Genomic DNA, 14,319 nt, shown 5'->3' with positions numbered 1-14,319 from the left:
GTGCTATTTTGGAGATTTGCCCTTAATAATAATGTATGTATAAATTGTGGAAAAAAAATTTAAATTCTTGTATAAACGGAGTAGTTAATATTGAGGTTTTTCAAAAAATTAAGGGCAAATCTCCAAAATAGCACCTTTCTAAGTTTATCATTTGAAAATTATAATTTTTTTATTTTTCAAAATTTGAAATCTTATCCCCAAAACCTCATTTCTCAACTCTAAACCCTAAACCCTAAACTCTAAACCCTAAACCCTAGACCCTAAATCCTAAACCCTAGACCCTAAACCCTAAACTCTAAAACCTAAACCCTAATTCCTAAACCCTAAACCCTAAACCCTAATTCCTAAACCCCACCCTTTAACTCTAAACTCTAAGTTTGTGACTTTTGATAAAACATTAAGTGCTATTTTTGTGACTTTTGACCTTGAGTGCTAGTTTGGGAACAAAAACTTGATTTAGTGCTATTTTTGTCTTTTTTCAAAAATTAAGGTATAAATTGTGGAAAGGGCAAATCTCCAAAATAACACATTTCTAAGTTTATATCACAAAATAGCACTCAAAAACTAAAATGACCAAAATAACACCAATCTAAGTTTATCCTTTGAAAATTTTAATTTTTTTATTTTTCAAAATTTGAAATCTTATCCCCAAAACCTCATTTCTCAACTCTAAACCCTAAACCCTAAACTCTAAACCCTAAACCCTAAATTCTACACCCTAAACTCTAAACCCTAAACCCTCAACTCTAAACTCTACACCCTAAACCCTAAATCCTAAACCCTAAACCCTAAACTCTAAACCCTAAACCCTAAACCCTAAATCCTAAACCCCACCCTTTAACTCTAAACCCTAAGTTTGTGACTTTTGATCTTGAGTGTTAGTTTGGGAACAAAAACTTGATTTAGTGCTATTTTTATCTTTTTCTCTCGTGGAAAGTACATTTAAATCTAATTAAATGTGGAAAAAATACATTTAAAATGTTGTTATAAAACTAGTTAATATGATAATATTGAGCTTTTCACTGCATATTATGGTCTAAATTACATTAAAAATCTTATTAAATGTCTTTTTGTATAATATATGGTTTGGAAATGACCTTTGCGTTGCATGTGATTCGTGCCCTGGTAAGTCTACCACTTGTAGCAGAGCGCTTCGCCATTCATTCGTAAGATCGTTCGATTTCCAGATCAGTTTCTTCACAGACGACTTGGTGGCTCTGTAAAACACCGGAACCACCGCGAGACCTCCGTCGTTTCTCCGGCGTTCGGTAACCTTGACGAGCTCCTCCAGGCACGGCTTGGATGACGAGTATTGCTCAGAGAAAACCACCACACAAGCTTTCGATTTCTCCAGGCACGGTTTGGATGATCCATCGGCTTCCGGATCGGATCCGCCGACGAACGAGGATATTCCTCTGCGGTGAAAAGCGGCGGAGAGGTGGCTGATGAAGGAGTACCGCACCTTATCCTCACATCTATCGAAGCTGATGTAGAATTCCACCATGATCAGAAGACGCGTTGTTTGAGGTAACCAAAAACAAACAACCTCTCGTTTCTTCTTTGGCCGTAGATTCTTGTGAATTTGGATTTGAGTTTCTTCAATGTTAGATTGGGTCAAAGTCTAGTTTAGTGATTCGGCAGAATTTTCTTGGAAGATTCGTTTTGTTTTTTCCTTTTGCAATAATTTGATAATATGGTCCTTTTCACATTGTTCACTGTCTATGGAACAAGTCATAGCCAAACTAAGATAGTAATATCTTTGCACAAAGATAGAGACTCTCCCTTCTGTAACTTGATTTGATTACAGTTCACCAAAATGATAGATAAGCTGTGATTTGTTTAACTCTTATCTTATTTTTCTCCTGTAGAACTAGTCCAAGATTTGAAAAAAAGGAGGGTTTTTTTTTATTGAGATGTTTGCAACCATGTCTTGTATCTCCAAAGGAGACTCAACACACATTTTGTCTCCTAACAAAACTCAGATGGAGGAGGTCTCTTCCTCTTCCAAAGTCAAGGCACTTCCTTTGCCTCCCCAGCACCAAGTGTTTGTAAACTTCAGGGGAGATGAGTTGCGGTACAACTTCGTTAGCCATCTCACAAGTGCATTGCTCAGAGATGGGGTCAACATCTTCATTGACACGAATGAGGAAAAAGGAAAATCTTTAAATGTGCTTTTCGAGAGGATTGAAGAGTCGAGGATCGCCTTGGCTCTCTTTTCTGTGAGGTACACCGAGTCAAAATGGTGCCTGAACGAACTTGTGAAGATGAAAGAATGCATGGACAAAGGTCAACTCCTCATCATTCCCATCTTTTACAAGGTTCAAGCATACGAAGTTCGGTTTCAGAAGGGACGGTTCGGTTATTTGTTCAACAAGTTGCGCCATGTTGACGTTGACAAGAAGAAGCAGTGGTCTGAAGCTTTGAACTCTGTCGCTGACCGAATAGGCTTCTGCTTCGACGGAAAGAGGTACCATCTTACTGTTTCCTCTAGTGTCATTCGTTGAGAGGAATTATTTGAGAATTTATTCCAGGGCTTTGACTATCAATATATAAGCTGAAGGATCTACTTATCTGTTTTATTTCTTCTTGATTATCCTTTCTGCAGCGACGAAAACAAGTTCATCGACAGTATCGTCGAAAAGGTTAAGCAAGCGCTGAGAAAAATTCAGTTGGATGAAAGCAAAGTCAACTCAGTTTTTCTTTCAAAAAACACTTCGTTGCACTTAGGAAGAGAAAACAATGAGATTTATGGACTCAAGCAACGCTTGGACGAATTGGAGGAGAAGTTTGATCTTGACTGTCAGGAGACTCGATATTTGGGAGTTGTTGGGATGCCAGGCATCGGTAAAACCACTCTTGCAAGGGAGTTATATGAAACTTGGCAGTGCAAATTCGTAAGTCACGTGTTAATCCAAGATATTCGTAGAACTTCCAAGGAGCTCGGGTTGGATTGCTTGCCTGCACTACTCTTGAAAGAATTACTCGGTGTAAGAAATTCAGACGTAAAATCTTCTCAAGGCGCCTACGAATCCTACAAGAATGAACTACTCAAACATAAAGTTCTCGTTGTTCTCGACGATGTGAGTGACAGAAAGCAGATAGAGGTTCTTCTGGGGAGATGCGACTGGATTAGGCAGGGAAGTAGAATTGTCATTTCAACAAGCGACAAGTCACTGATCCAAGATGTTGTCGACTATACTTATGTTGTCCCACAGTTAAACCACAAAGACGGACTAGGTCACTTTGGGCGTTATGCCTTTGACCATCATTCCAGCAAACACAACAATGAAGTCATCATGAAGCTATCAAAAGAGTTTGTGCATTATGTTAGAGGTCATCCGCTAGCTCTTAAGTTGTTGGGCGCAGATCTTAATGGGAAAGACGAGGGCTATTGGAAAACAATACTGGCAACACTCTCCCAAAGTTCCTGCCCGTGTATTCGAGATGTGTTGGAAGAAAGCTATAATGAGTTGAGTCAAGAGCACAAAGAGATATTTCTCGACATGGCTTGTTTTAGAAAGGAAGATGAGAGTTACGTTGCAAGTTTACTGGATACATCTGAAGCCGCAAGAGAAATAAAAACTCTCATGAACAAATTCATGATAGATGTTTCTGATGGGCGAGTAGAGATGCATGATATACTATATACCTTCGCCAAGGAGATTTGCCGAAGAGCACATGCTCAAGATGGAAAGGGGGGACATAGGTTGTGGCATCACCAAGACATCATTGATGTACTACAGAACATAGAGGTGAGCTAAAGAAAAATTTACTTTTAATATATGAAGTTCATCAAGAGTGCATTCTATAATGAACAATAAATTTGATTATTGATGTCTTGTTTACCAGGAAGGCGAGAATGTTAGAGGGATTTTCCTAAACATGAATGAAATGAAGAGGGAGATGAGCTTAGACAGTTCCACCTTTGAACCAATGCACGATCTCAGATACCTCAAGATCTATAGCTCAGGTTGTCCTCAGCAATGTAGACCTAACAATAAGATAAGCCTCCCTGATGGACTAAACTTTCCTCTGAAAGAGGTTCGCTACCTCCACTGGCGGGAGTTCCCATTGAAAGAACTTCCACCAGATTTCAACCCTTGCAATCTAGTGGACCTTAAGCTTCCTTACAGCAAGATTGAACGGATCTGGAGTGATGATAAGGTGTGTCTCTCTGTTATTGCTTGACTAGATTACATAAATGGATAGTATTTTTACTGGTACCTAACTATTGTATAGTCACAGGATACATCAAAATTGAAGTGGGTGGATCTCAACCATGCCAGTAACTTGCGCTTCTTGTCAGGCTTATCAAAGGCTCGAAATCTGCAAAGATTGAACCTTGAAGGCTGCACCAAAATGGAAACTTTACCCCATGATATGCAACATATGAGAAGTCTTCTTTTCCTGAACCTGAAAGGGTGCACAAGTCTCAACTCTCTTCCGGAAATAAGTTTGGTCTCACTAGAAACTCTCATCCTCAGCAACTGCTCAAACCTGAAGGAATTCCGGGTGATCTCACAAAATCTAGAAGCTCTATACTTGGATGGCACTTCAGTAAAAAAACTCCCTCTGGATATCAAAATACTGAAGAGACTTGCCTTGTTGAATATGAAAGGATGCACGAAGCTGAAGGAATTTCCTGATTGTCTTGATGACTTGAAAGCTCTCAAGGAATTGATACTCTCAGATTGCTCGAAGCTCCAACATTTTCCTGCAAACGGCGAAAGCATCAAGGTTTTAGAGACATTGCGATTGGATGCGACAGGCTTAACTGAGATTCCGAAGATATCCTCCTTACAGTGTTTATGCTTAAGCAAGAATGATCAGATCATCTCCCTTCCAGATAACATCAGTCAACTCTATCAACTAAAATGGTTGGACTTGAAGTATTGCAAGAGTCTTACATCTATTCCAAAGCTTCCACCAAATCTTCAGCACTTTGATGCACATGGCTGTTGCTCACTTAAAACAGTCTCGAATCCACTGGCATGTCTTACGACAACTCAACAGATCTGCTCCACGTTCATATTCACGAACTGCAACAAACTCGAGATGAGTGCGAAGAAAGATATATCTTCCTTTGCTCAAAGGAAATGCCAGCTGCTTTCAGATGCACAAAACTGCTGCAATGTGATTTCCATGATCTCTATCAATATATTTTCCTGTGTCAGAAACAGTCACTTTCTTATAAATTTCCTTGTGTATATTTCGGCAGGTTTCGGATTTGGAGCCTTTGTTCAGTACTTGCTTTCCTGGAAGTGAACTACCTTCATGGTTAGGTCATGAAGCCGTTGGATGTATGTTAGAGCTCAGAATGCCCCCACATTGGCGCGAAAATAAGCTTGCCGGTCTAGCTTTATGTGCTGTTGTCTCATTTCCAAACTCCCAGGTACAAATGAAGTGTTTTTCGGTGAAATGCACATTGAAGTTAGAAGTAAAAGAAGGGTCGTGGATCGACTTTTCTTTCCCAGTTGGAAGTTGGAGAAATCAGGACAATGTTGTAGAGAATACTGCATCACCAGAGCATGTCTTTATTGTTTATATCAGCTGTTCAAAGATCTTTAAACGTCTTGAAAGCCAGCATTTTATCAGCTCTGATCCTACGAAGTCCACTCTATCTAGTAAATGTAGTCCTACCAAGGCCTCCTTTAAATTCACGGTCACAGATGGTACGAGCGAGATACCGGGGCTCGAAGTGCTCAAGTGTGGCTTAAGGTAAGTTCATTGATTGGAGCGATTTAAAAGGTTTTCTCATTGATTGGAAATTTAATATCCTTTTTTAAAATCATGTTGCAGGTTTTTTATAGGTGGTGAGAGCAGTGGAGAGTGTTTAAAGAAGTTGGAAGTGAAGGATGCTGAACAGAATCTAAGTGCACAAAAGTTATCAGATAACTGGACGAGTGAATCAGTAACCACTACTGAGGTTGCTGTTTTGCCTGAAAATGCAAACAGTGCAGAACAGAGCCCAGAGACGGCTACAACAGCGGTTACGGCTTCACCAGAAAAAGCTAACAGTGCAGAATTTCAAATGGAAATCTCCACAACCCCACGTGAAGGTCAACCACCCCCATGTATAAAAACTTCGAAATGGGTATGCTTTGCTTGTTTTGACTTGAGAAAACATCTATGAACTGTGGAAGAAAATGATAGCTCAACACTAGAGAAAAGTAACCAAGATGCACATAACATAGGATAGTTTGGTTTGTATTCACCGAGATGGAATTTTTTTGGTACTTAGGGTATTAGGTTCTTCATTGTTGTGTGAACTTGTTTTTCGTTAAGGCTGGAGCTTTAAGTCAAGCTCTTGCCAAATCATAGATGCTGAGGTTCTGATGATTTGTTTATTTAGTTTTCATTTTTTATTTTCTTCTCTCCCAAGGCTTTTCCGGTTCATTGGAATTTGTCAAATCCCATTTGCGATTGAGTGAACTTTTTGTTTTGTTTTTTTGTTTTCGCCTCTTTACAGAGAGAGACAAGTAGACAACCTTTGCTTCCCTTGATGGGTCTAAGTAGTTAGGATTGAGTAAAGTTTCTCTTTTGATTCACCAATTTCCTCTAAATATGAAATATGACAAGACTTAAGCTAGTAGCGGTTAACACTTTAGTTTCATGTTGTGTCTTTCTCTCCTCCGATCAAAAGGCGATTTCATATTTATATGAAATCGCTGAATGCCTACATATACATGATACACAACATGAAACTAAATAGTTGGAAACAAAACACAACAGGTTCTTGTTGGGAGATTGAAGTACAAAATGTAAAATTGCTTTAACTTAGAAAAAGAAATATGAATCTAAGAAGATCTACATAGGCGAATTATTTGTACATAAACATTTTTGTTTGTATCTCTGTCTTGTCTTCTATGCACGACTCTGTATCCAATGAAACATTGGCTTTTAACTCTAAAAAAAATTGGAAGCTTTTTACATAGTAGCAGACCCCTAAATTTAGAGGGAAAATATTGTTAAAGTTCTTAAGAAATATTTCAAACCCCTAAATTTGTTAGATCTGGCCCGCACACATGTATCCACTTTAGCTTTTACCATTTGGACCGAACTTGTATGCTGCAAAATATATCTACGCCAAACCTTTTTTTCATGGATGCTTAAGCGTTGGCAAGCAAAAGCACATTCACCCCCTTCGTGCTCTTGCGACGGTTAAACGATCCTCTTCGGATAATTCGGCCAATGCGGTCGACTAAAATCTCAACTATTCCTGCAAGTACCTTTTGATCATATTAGATGTAATAGTAAGATGTAAGTGTTATCCCTGACCCTGATGGTACGGTACGTGTACATACATTAAAGTGACAGTAAAGAGAGAGGGAGTTCCTTTGTCGTTATTACCATATGAAGTGGACAACTACTAATAATAAGACAATGAGGTCATAAAATGGAAAGCAGAATAATTATGATGCTAGGTTATAAAGCTGGCAACTTTGATTAGTCGTACATCTCTAGCTACCCTCCTTCACACGGCAGTCGATATACTGCAACATTCGAACAAACATGTATCATGACATTAAGACAAAAAAAAAACACTAAAGACAACCAGAAAAGTTAATAAGCGCTTACAGATTTTTCCTTCTTAATCTTTACTTCAGTATATGCAAGATATATATTTCGTGAACAATATCTATCTATGTTGTAGTTTAGTCGAATTCATTAACTTGTAGAGTGATGTGTAATGAACTTTCAAGATATTTTCTTGGATAAAAAGCTTTTAAAGGTTTTCCATATTCCAAAAAGAAGCAAGGAAACGTAATATAGTACAAAACAAAACAATAACAAGTTATGGAGACGTACGTGTCACAATTGGTGCTGAAATTAAATGGGTAGGGAACTGAAACACCACAAATGGTAGGGAGTGTGCCCACAAGCTCGATGTTAATGAATCCTTTGTTTTCCTTAGCCACTGCTTTAAGGCACTTACATACTTGTCGGCGGTCCGGAGTGGTCTGAGCCATTTGATTCAATGCTTTGACTTCCGCGCAGCAGTAGTCTGATGGCACTGGAAAAAAGTTGGTCAAGTAGCCCATGCACTGAGCCAATGTGGATGTCACTATCCCACACGTTATGTGTGACTCTGTTGGAGCTGCCATGTAGACCTTAAGGACGAGGAGGCATGTGATGATCTTTGAAGCAAACGCCATTTTTGTTTTAATTGTTTTCTAAGTAAATGATTTTACATTGTTAATGTCGTCGCTACGGTTTTTATAATTGGGAAAGCTCATGAATGGTATGCGTACCCGTTAATTATGCTTAGTTTCTCATGCATGCAAATTTAATGAACTAGGGCCAAACCTGGCCGTAGGTATACAAATGAAAAAAATAAAAAATATATTAACTGGTAAAATATATTTTAAAATATTTAGTTTACTTTAAATTTTTAAGTTTAAATTAACATTAAATTGACTATTTATTATTATTGTTGAAAGTAAGAAATTTGTTTAATTTTAAAGATTTATGATGCAATTGTCATTATTTCACATTTTTCAATGTTTATTCTATATTTATTATTATCAATGAGTAAAATACCTTTTTTTTTGTCATCAACCTAACCAAACCGAGAGATCTTCATCCATGTGAATGACGAAAGACGGTTGCTTTCTAACACTGCGTGCTAGGCTATCCGCCCTTGATTTTTACATCCTTGTTACATAGATAATTTCTGATCGGAGGAAACTTTCTTTCAGGATCTTAATATCTTCCAAAAAACTTGCAAAAGCTAGTCATTCTTCTCGTTCCGAAACCATCTTCACCAATTGAGAACAATCTGTTGCAAAACGTAACCTGAAACTGACATAAGTTCCTCGTACATTCCATTGTCCAAAGTAGCGCTTCCATCTCCGCATGAAGAGAATATATGCTAGCCCGAATATTCCTCGCCCCCATAAAGCCATCAAATCCTTTTAGAGCGTTGAGCCAACTTTGTCCGAAGAAAATATCATTCTCTTTCTAGGAACCATATGTGAAACACCATCTTCATGGAATTGATGGTAGGGTTGTAACCTCTACGTGTGGTACTATCCTCTACTCGTTCAATATTTATGCCTCAGCCCAGAGTGTTGATTCTGTTTCTGCCAATTTAAGCGTTTTCCTAGGATCAATGCCAAGGTTATTAAAAACTTTATTATTCATTTCTTTCCAAATGAACTGTAGTATCAATGCAAACTGATGATCATCCATCTGCGGAAAGACTCTCCAGAAAAGATAATCCATGTTTGTGAAGAGAGAACTTGTTGGGAAAATACCTTGATTTACTTGAAACTGTAGTTAAAATTAAATATATGAATTATAATTATTTCTACCTTGTATAATTTTTTTTTTTTGAATCCATTGAACTTTCAGCTTTTTTAACCTTTTCAGATAATTCTCATGCTTTCACTCATTCCATTTAATACCATGTATGTCTATTTTAGTATTTGTAATAAACGGTAGCAATTTTATCTGGATTTTGATTTAAGAAGTTGTTTCCCTTTTTATTACATATATAAAATTTGGTGGTTTTATCTATTCAGTTAGGTACAGTATCATAAGATTTATGATTTCTATCATAAATACTAATTTCATGTTTACAATAGGGTTCTTCTATTTATAGGGTTTTGATAGTTCTTAATGATGTCAAGTAAAACTCAACATTGTTATTTTAACTTTATAAAGTTATTGAACTTTATGAAAGAGTTCAAGTTTTAAAAATATATGTTAAATTTTGATAAAATATGTGAACTATTTTTAGTTTAAAATAGCATTAAATTTTATTATTTTCTTAATAACAAATATCAAAATTTATTTCATTATTGTGTTTAGAGAGTATATAGTTGTTTTATTATTAATATTTTAATTTATTAATTATACTATTTTACGCAAATTATGATGAATCTCTCTGCTTTATAATAAAAATACAGATGAGCTTTTCTAATCATTTAGTTTTAATCATATTATAAAATAAAAAATAATAATTCATATTATTTTAAAACCAAATTATATGTGTTAGAATATAATAATTTTACATTATTTTAATAAATTATTTATATGAATTATTTTAATGATGTGATATACATATAGATGATATATATTAATGTTTTTTCTAAAAAAACTATTTTGTAATATAATTTATCTTATTAACTTTGTAATATAATTTATCTTATTGATTATATTATTTTATATAAAATATGTTTGAATCTTTTTGATTAAAATGCTATTTGAATTCAATATATATGACTGGTTATAAAATATTTTAGACTATTAGATTTCTTAGTACCAAAAATATTAAAATTATAAGTTATTATAAAATTACTTTGAACTTTTTTATTAAAACGGTTTTAATTGAGGTGGATTAAAATGTCACTATTATTAAAATGTTTGTGGACCATTAAGCGTTGTATTAAAATATTTGGTTTAAATAATTAATGAATAATAAATAAGTTAAACTTCAAAAACAAATTAAAAATAAAGATGGTATGTTTGTTTGTGTTGCTTTACTTGATTATGTGATCTAATGAAAAGAAAGAAAACTCAACTATATACAATAAACACAAAGAATTATGAAAAGAGAAAACAAAGAATCAGATGAATTAAATTTAAAAGCAACTAAAGTGCACAACTGGTAGATCAGAGTCTTACAGTTGAGAAATTAACCAAGCGCTCGTAGCTTGGTGGTAAAAGAGGTACAGCTGTACTGTCCGCCACCCGGGTTCGAGTCTTGGCCACAACGGATTTAACATCCCTTCCGTTGGGGCGCTGGACCCCTTACGAGGGGATAGTTGGGAATATGGCTGTCCAGATACCAGAGTTACCAAAAAAAAAAAATATATATGAGAAATGTGAAGAAATATAAGGGGCTTTCTCGGCCTCCACGGCTCCTATTTTCCTCCCTCTAACAATGGTCCATTATATTTCTTGGAACTTTGAGTTTGTTTTACTGCTCTTCCTATTCGAGTCCTTTGAGAAGGAGCACCCATCTCAAAGCTTAAACCCGAGCAAAATTGGTGTATCCTTTTTCTTACATTTGTTTTGGTAGTTTTCATTGTTTAGAATTTTTTGCCTAGATGGCTTAATAATACAATCCAAAGTAAAAAAAAAACATGAAACACGTAAATTCTAAAAACAACACACAACAGTAAAATGATACACTTATACTAGTGGCATCTTAATTATTTTTCATGCAACCTCTTGACCAATGTAATAATAAGACCGTAAGCGACTAAGTGTTATCCCTGGCAGGACGGTACGTGTACAGTACAAACATCAAATTCAGTGCCGAAGAGAGAGGGAGCTTCTTTGTCGTGATTACCATATGAAGTGGATGATTCCATAATAAGAGAATGAGAGGTCATAAAATGGATATAGCAGCAGAATAATTATGATGTTAGGTGAAAAGCTGGCAACTTTGATTAATCGTACATCTCTTGCCTCCTTCTCACGGCAGTCGATACACTGCAACATTCGAACAAAACAATACAAATATGTATCATGACATACTAAGATAAAACCCACTAATAACATCCTGGTTGGCTTCATTTTCATCTCCAAATATTCACTGAATATTTTTTCAAGACAAAAAAAATGAAGTAACATTCGTTCCAATGGTCTATTTCATTTTCTTCGTCAAAAAGAAATATTCTAATTTTAATTTTTCTCTAGTTTATCATTAATTATTAAAAATACCTTATATTTTTTCATATTTAGTAAAGTTACTCAACTATTTGTTTTAATACTAATCCAACACAATAACTAATTAAAATAAAGTGAATATTATCATAAAATAAAATTAGCACACATAGCATAAATAAATAAGCAAAGAACATCAGATTTTATGAAGAAGCACTAGACATATATTTCTCCTACGAGTGACCAATTAAAACGTTATGAAGTGAGAAATGAGCTTATTCTTCGAAATCGAGCCAAAAAATCTTTGAATATACTATAACGTTTGGTATATCTAATGTTACAATTAATTAAATGAAAATAAAGAATAATTATTAGAAATTAATTGGATCATATTAACGAATATAATTTATTTTATCAAAAAGTATGAACAAATAAAAGTTGAAGACCAGTTCATAATTTAAAAGGTTCATCTTCAAAAATGAAGATGTGAATAGTATATCTTCAAATTTGAAGCAACTATGTTCATGGCTTCATTTTAAAGCAAGAAATGAAGTACCATTGGAGCAAATTTTTCTTCGAAATAAAGCAAAAAGTGGAAAGTGAAACACCATTAGAGATGGTCTAAAGACAACAAGAAAATGTAATAAGATGTAGCAGATTTTCCTTCGTACTCTTTGCTTCAGTGTATGCAATATTTCGTGAACCATGTATCTATGTTGTAGTTTAGTCGAATTCAATATGTATTTTTGGAGTCATGTGTCTAGTGAACTTTTAAGATATTTTCTAGGATGCAAGCCCTTTCTCAAAACAACAAGATATTTTAGGATAAAAGCTTTTAAAGGTTTTTCCGTATTCCAAAAAGAAACAAAAAATGTAATACAGTACAAAACAAAAACAAGTTTTAGAGAGGTACTCGTCACAATTGGTGCTGAGACTAGTTGGGTAGGGAACTGAAACATCACAAATGGTAAGGAGTGTGCCCACAAGCTCGATATTGATGAATCCATCGTTTGCCTTAACAAGTGATTTAAGGCATTCACATACTTGTCAGCGGTCCGGTGTGGTGTGAGCCATTTGATTCAATGATTTGACTTCGGCGCAGCAGTAGTCTGATGGCAATGGACTACAGTTGATCAAGTAGTCTATGCACTGAGCCATTGGGGTTGTCACTGTCCCACACGTTTATGTGTGACTCTATTAGAGCTGCCATATAGACCGTAAGGACGAGGAGGCACGTGATGGTCGTTGAAGCAAACGCCATTGTTGTCGTTTTCACATTTCTAATGTCGTCGGTGCGGTTTTTATAATTGGGAAAGCTCATGAATGGGAGGCGTACCCGTTCATTATGCTTAGTTTCTCATGCATGCTAATTTTATGAATAACAGGAATTACTATTAAACATTTAAAATTCACATATTCCAGTGTTAATACATTGCTTTCCCGATCTTTGGCTCGTTGAGTTTCAAGAAGACTTTACATCAGAAATCTAGATTTAACCCGGATCTAAAAGATATTTCTACTTGGTTTAACTAAAAATAGATATATTTCAACAAATTAGAGTCTATCAATTTTACATTATCATTAGACAATGGGAGGAAACCATATGACTATTTCAAAAGACTTTCATTAAACAAGTTTTCAAAATAAATAATTTTCCGCAAGATAAAAGCATCTAGTTACGAATGTAGGACAAGCAGACATTATAAGGCCACTCGTACGAGTCCATTCCAATTGAGTAATAAGATCGATCTTGGACATGTGGACCGAAGAAGATGATCAAGTGACAGTTCAAGGATGTAAAGAAAATGAGAAAAAAAATGAAAATGGAAATGGTCCAAGTAAGAAATTAATGGACAAAAGCATCAATGGTAAAGAGTTGGTTGGATACATCACAGGAAAACGACAAAATAAGGGTATTGATATTAGAGAAATTCTTGGGTAAACCTCCAAATTCACCAGTCAATAGTAAATAGTGTTTGAGTATTTGATATTTAAAAAAGGAAACAAAATTGAATTTCCAAATAAGATTATATTTTTAAAATAAAACAATAAAATACATAAAAATAGTTACAAAAAATAAATAAATAAATATTGTTAAACCGTTAGCAAAATACTAAATCCTAAACTCCAAACCCTAAATTAAAAAGAGACAATTTGCTCAATATACCTAATTGAAGCTGAAATTAGCAATCTACCCACGTTGAAGTGAAAACCTGATTCACTATAGTTTTTTGTGTCAATACTGACCATTAAGCCCCTACCCACTGCCACGATGGTCATACACAGTACAAGGAAAGATCTCTGTTCTAGATATGGTCAAGGATTTAATAGGGTCTGTTCAGTTGTAGGACTGCAGAGTAGGTACCTTCCTAACCACACGTTTTTTCATGCTCATTATTTTACTCAATGCTTTAATATTCATAATATACGTGTGTATAGGTGTAACCTTGTCTACACATAAAAATGTAGATGGGGTATATGTTTAAAACACTATTTTCATAATATTTACACTAATCGTTGCTACATAATTGGTTAATAACATAATTACTAACTTTCATGTTAGCGGGATATGTCCAATGGTAATAGTTATTAATAATGTTAATGGTGATTTGAGAACGAACGAAGAATTAAATTATAACTATTCTCTATAAGAGAACATTGATATAATGGTTGATAAAAATAAGATAGTGGTTAACAAATATG

General features: G+C 35.1%; 3 protein-coding genes and 1 pseudogene across 4 annotated transcripts in view; 1 reads left to right on the top strand and 3 right to left on the bottom strand.

Annotated features, from left to right (window-relative positions):
- LOC106312195 (disease resistance protein RRS1) overlaps nt 1-1,635 on the bottom strand; it is a 6,012-nt gene extending 4,377 nt beyond the window's left edge. The window contains exon 1 of the mRNA XM_013749613.1: nt 1,098-1,635. Coding sequence (XP_013605067.1) covers nt 1,098-1,504 — 407 coding nt within the window. The 5' untranslated portion in view covers nt 1,505-1,635. The remainder of the gene's footprint in view (nt 1-1,097) is intronic.
- Nucleotides 1,302-6,374, top strand: LOC106312194 (disease resistance-like protein CSA1). Of its 2 annotated transcripts, none has more exons than XM_013749612.1 (7): nt 1,302-1,527; nt 1,869-2,467; nt 2,606-3,752; nt 3,850-4,164; nt 4,246-5,133; nt 5,219-5,718; nt 5,800-6,374. In XM_013749612.1, the coding sequence occupies exons 2-7, from the start codon at nt 1,914-1,916 to the stop codon at nt 6,131-6,133; spliced, it is 3,738 nt and encodes a 1,245-aa protein (XP_013605066.1). In that variant the 5' UTR covers nt 1,302-1,527; nt 1,869-1,913; the 3' UTR covers nt 6,134-6,374. The 2 variants fall into 2 exon arrangements, with proteins under 2 accessions (XP_013605066.1, XP_013605065.1); XM_013749611.1 differs by having other exon boundaries at nt 4,240-5,133.
- Nucleotides 6,375-7,311: 937 nt separating this feature from the next.
- LOC106310915 (non-specific lipid-transfer protein 12-like) lies at nt 7,312-8,177 on the bottom strand. The gene is made up of 2 exons (XM_013748139.1): nt 7,810-8,177; nt 7,312-7,493 (listed from the first exon to the last, which is right to left on the bottom strand). The coding sequence occupies exons 1-2, from the start codon at nt 8,154-8,156 to the stop codon at nt 7,475-7,477; spliced, it is 366 nt and encodes a 121-aa protein (XP_013603593.1). The 5' UTR covers nt 8,157-8,177; the 3' UTR covers nt 7,312-7,474.
- Nucleotides 8,178-11,399: 3,222 nt separating this feature from the next.
- LOC106309093 lies at nt 11,400-12,877 on the bottom strand (annotated as a pseudogene).
- Between the last annotated feature and the right edge of the window lie 1,442 nt (nt 12,878-14,319).

Source organism: Brassica oleracea, chromosome C8 (genome assembly GCF_000695525.1).
Source record: "Brassica oleracea var. oleracea cultivar TO1000 chromosome C8, BOL, whole genome shotgun sequence".
Lineage (NCBI taxonomy): Eukaryota > Viridiplantae > Streptophyta > Magnoliopsida > Brassicales > Brassicaceae > Brassica > Brassica oleracea.
The sequence above is the reverse complement of the archived record's forward strand: the minus strand, read 5'-3'. Positions and strand labels throughout refer to the sequence as shown.

What these genes read in the sequence shown, in the direction of transcription:
- LOC106312194 (XM_013749611.1), top strand. Translation starts at nt 1,914, where the DNA reads ATGTTTGCAACCATGTCTTGTATCTCCAAAGGAGACTCAACACACATT. An exon ending in ATGTACTACAGAACATAGAG is followed by an intron (nt 3,753 to 3,849) that starts GTGAGCTAAAGA and finishes CTTGTTTACCAG; the next exon opens with GAAGGCGAGAATGTTAGAGG. An exon ending in GTGCTCAAGTGTGGCTTAAG is followed by an intron (nt 5,719 to 5,799) that starts GTAAGTTCATTG and finishes ATCATGTTGCAG; the next exon opens with GTTTTTTATAGGTGGTGAGA.
- LOC106310915 (XM_013748139.1), bottom strand. Translation starts at nt 8,156, where the DNA reads ATGGCGTTTGCTTCAAAGATCATCACATGCCTCCTCGTCCTTAAGGTC.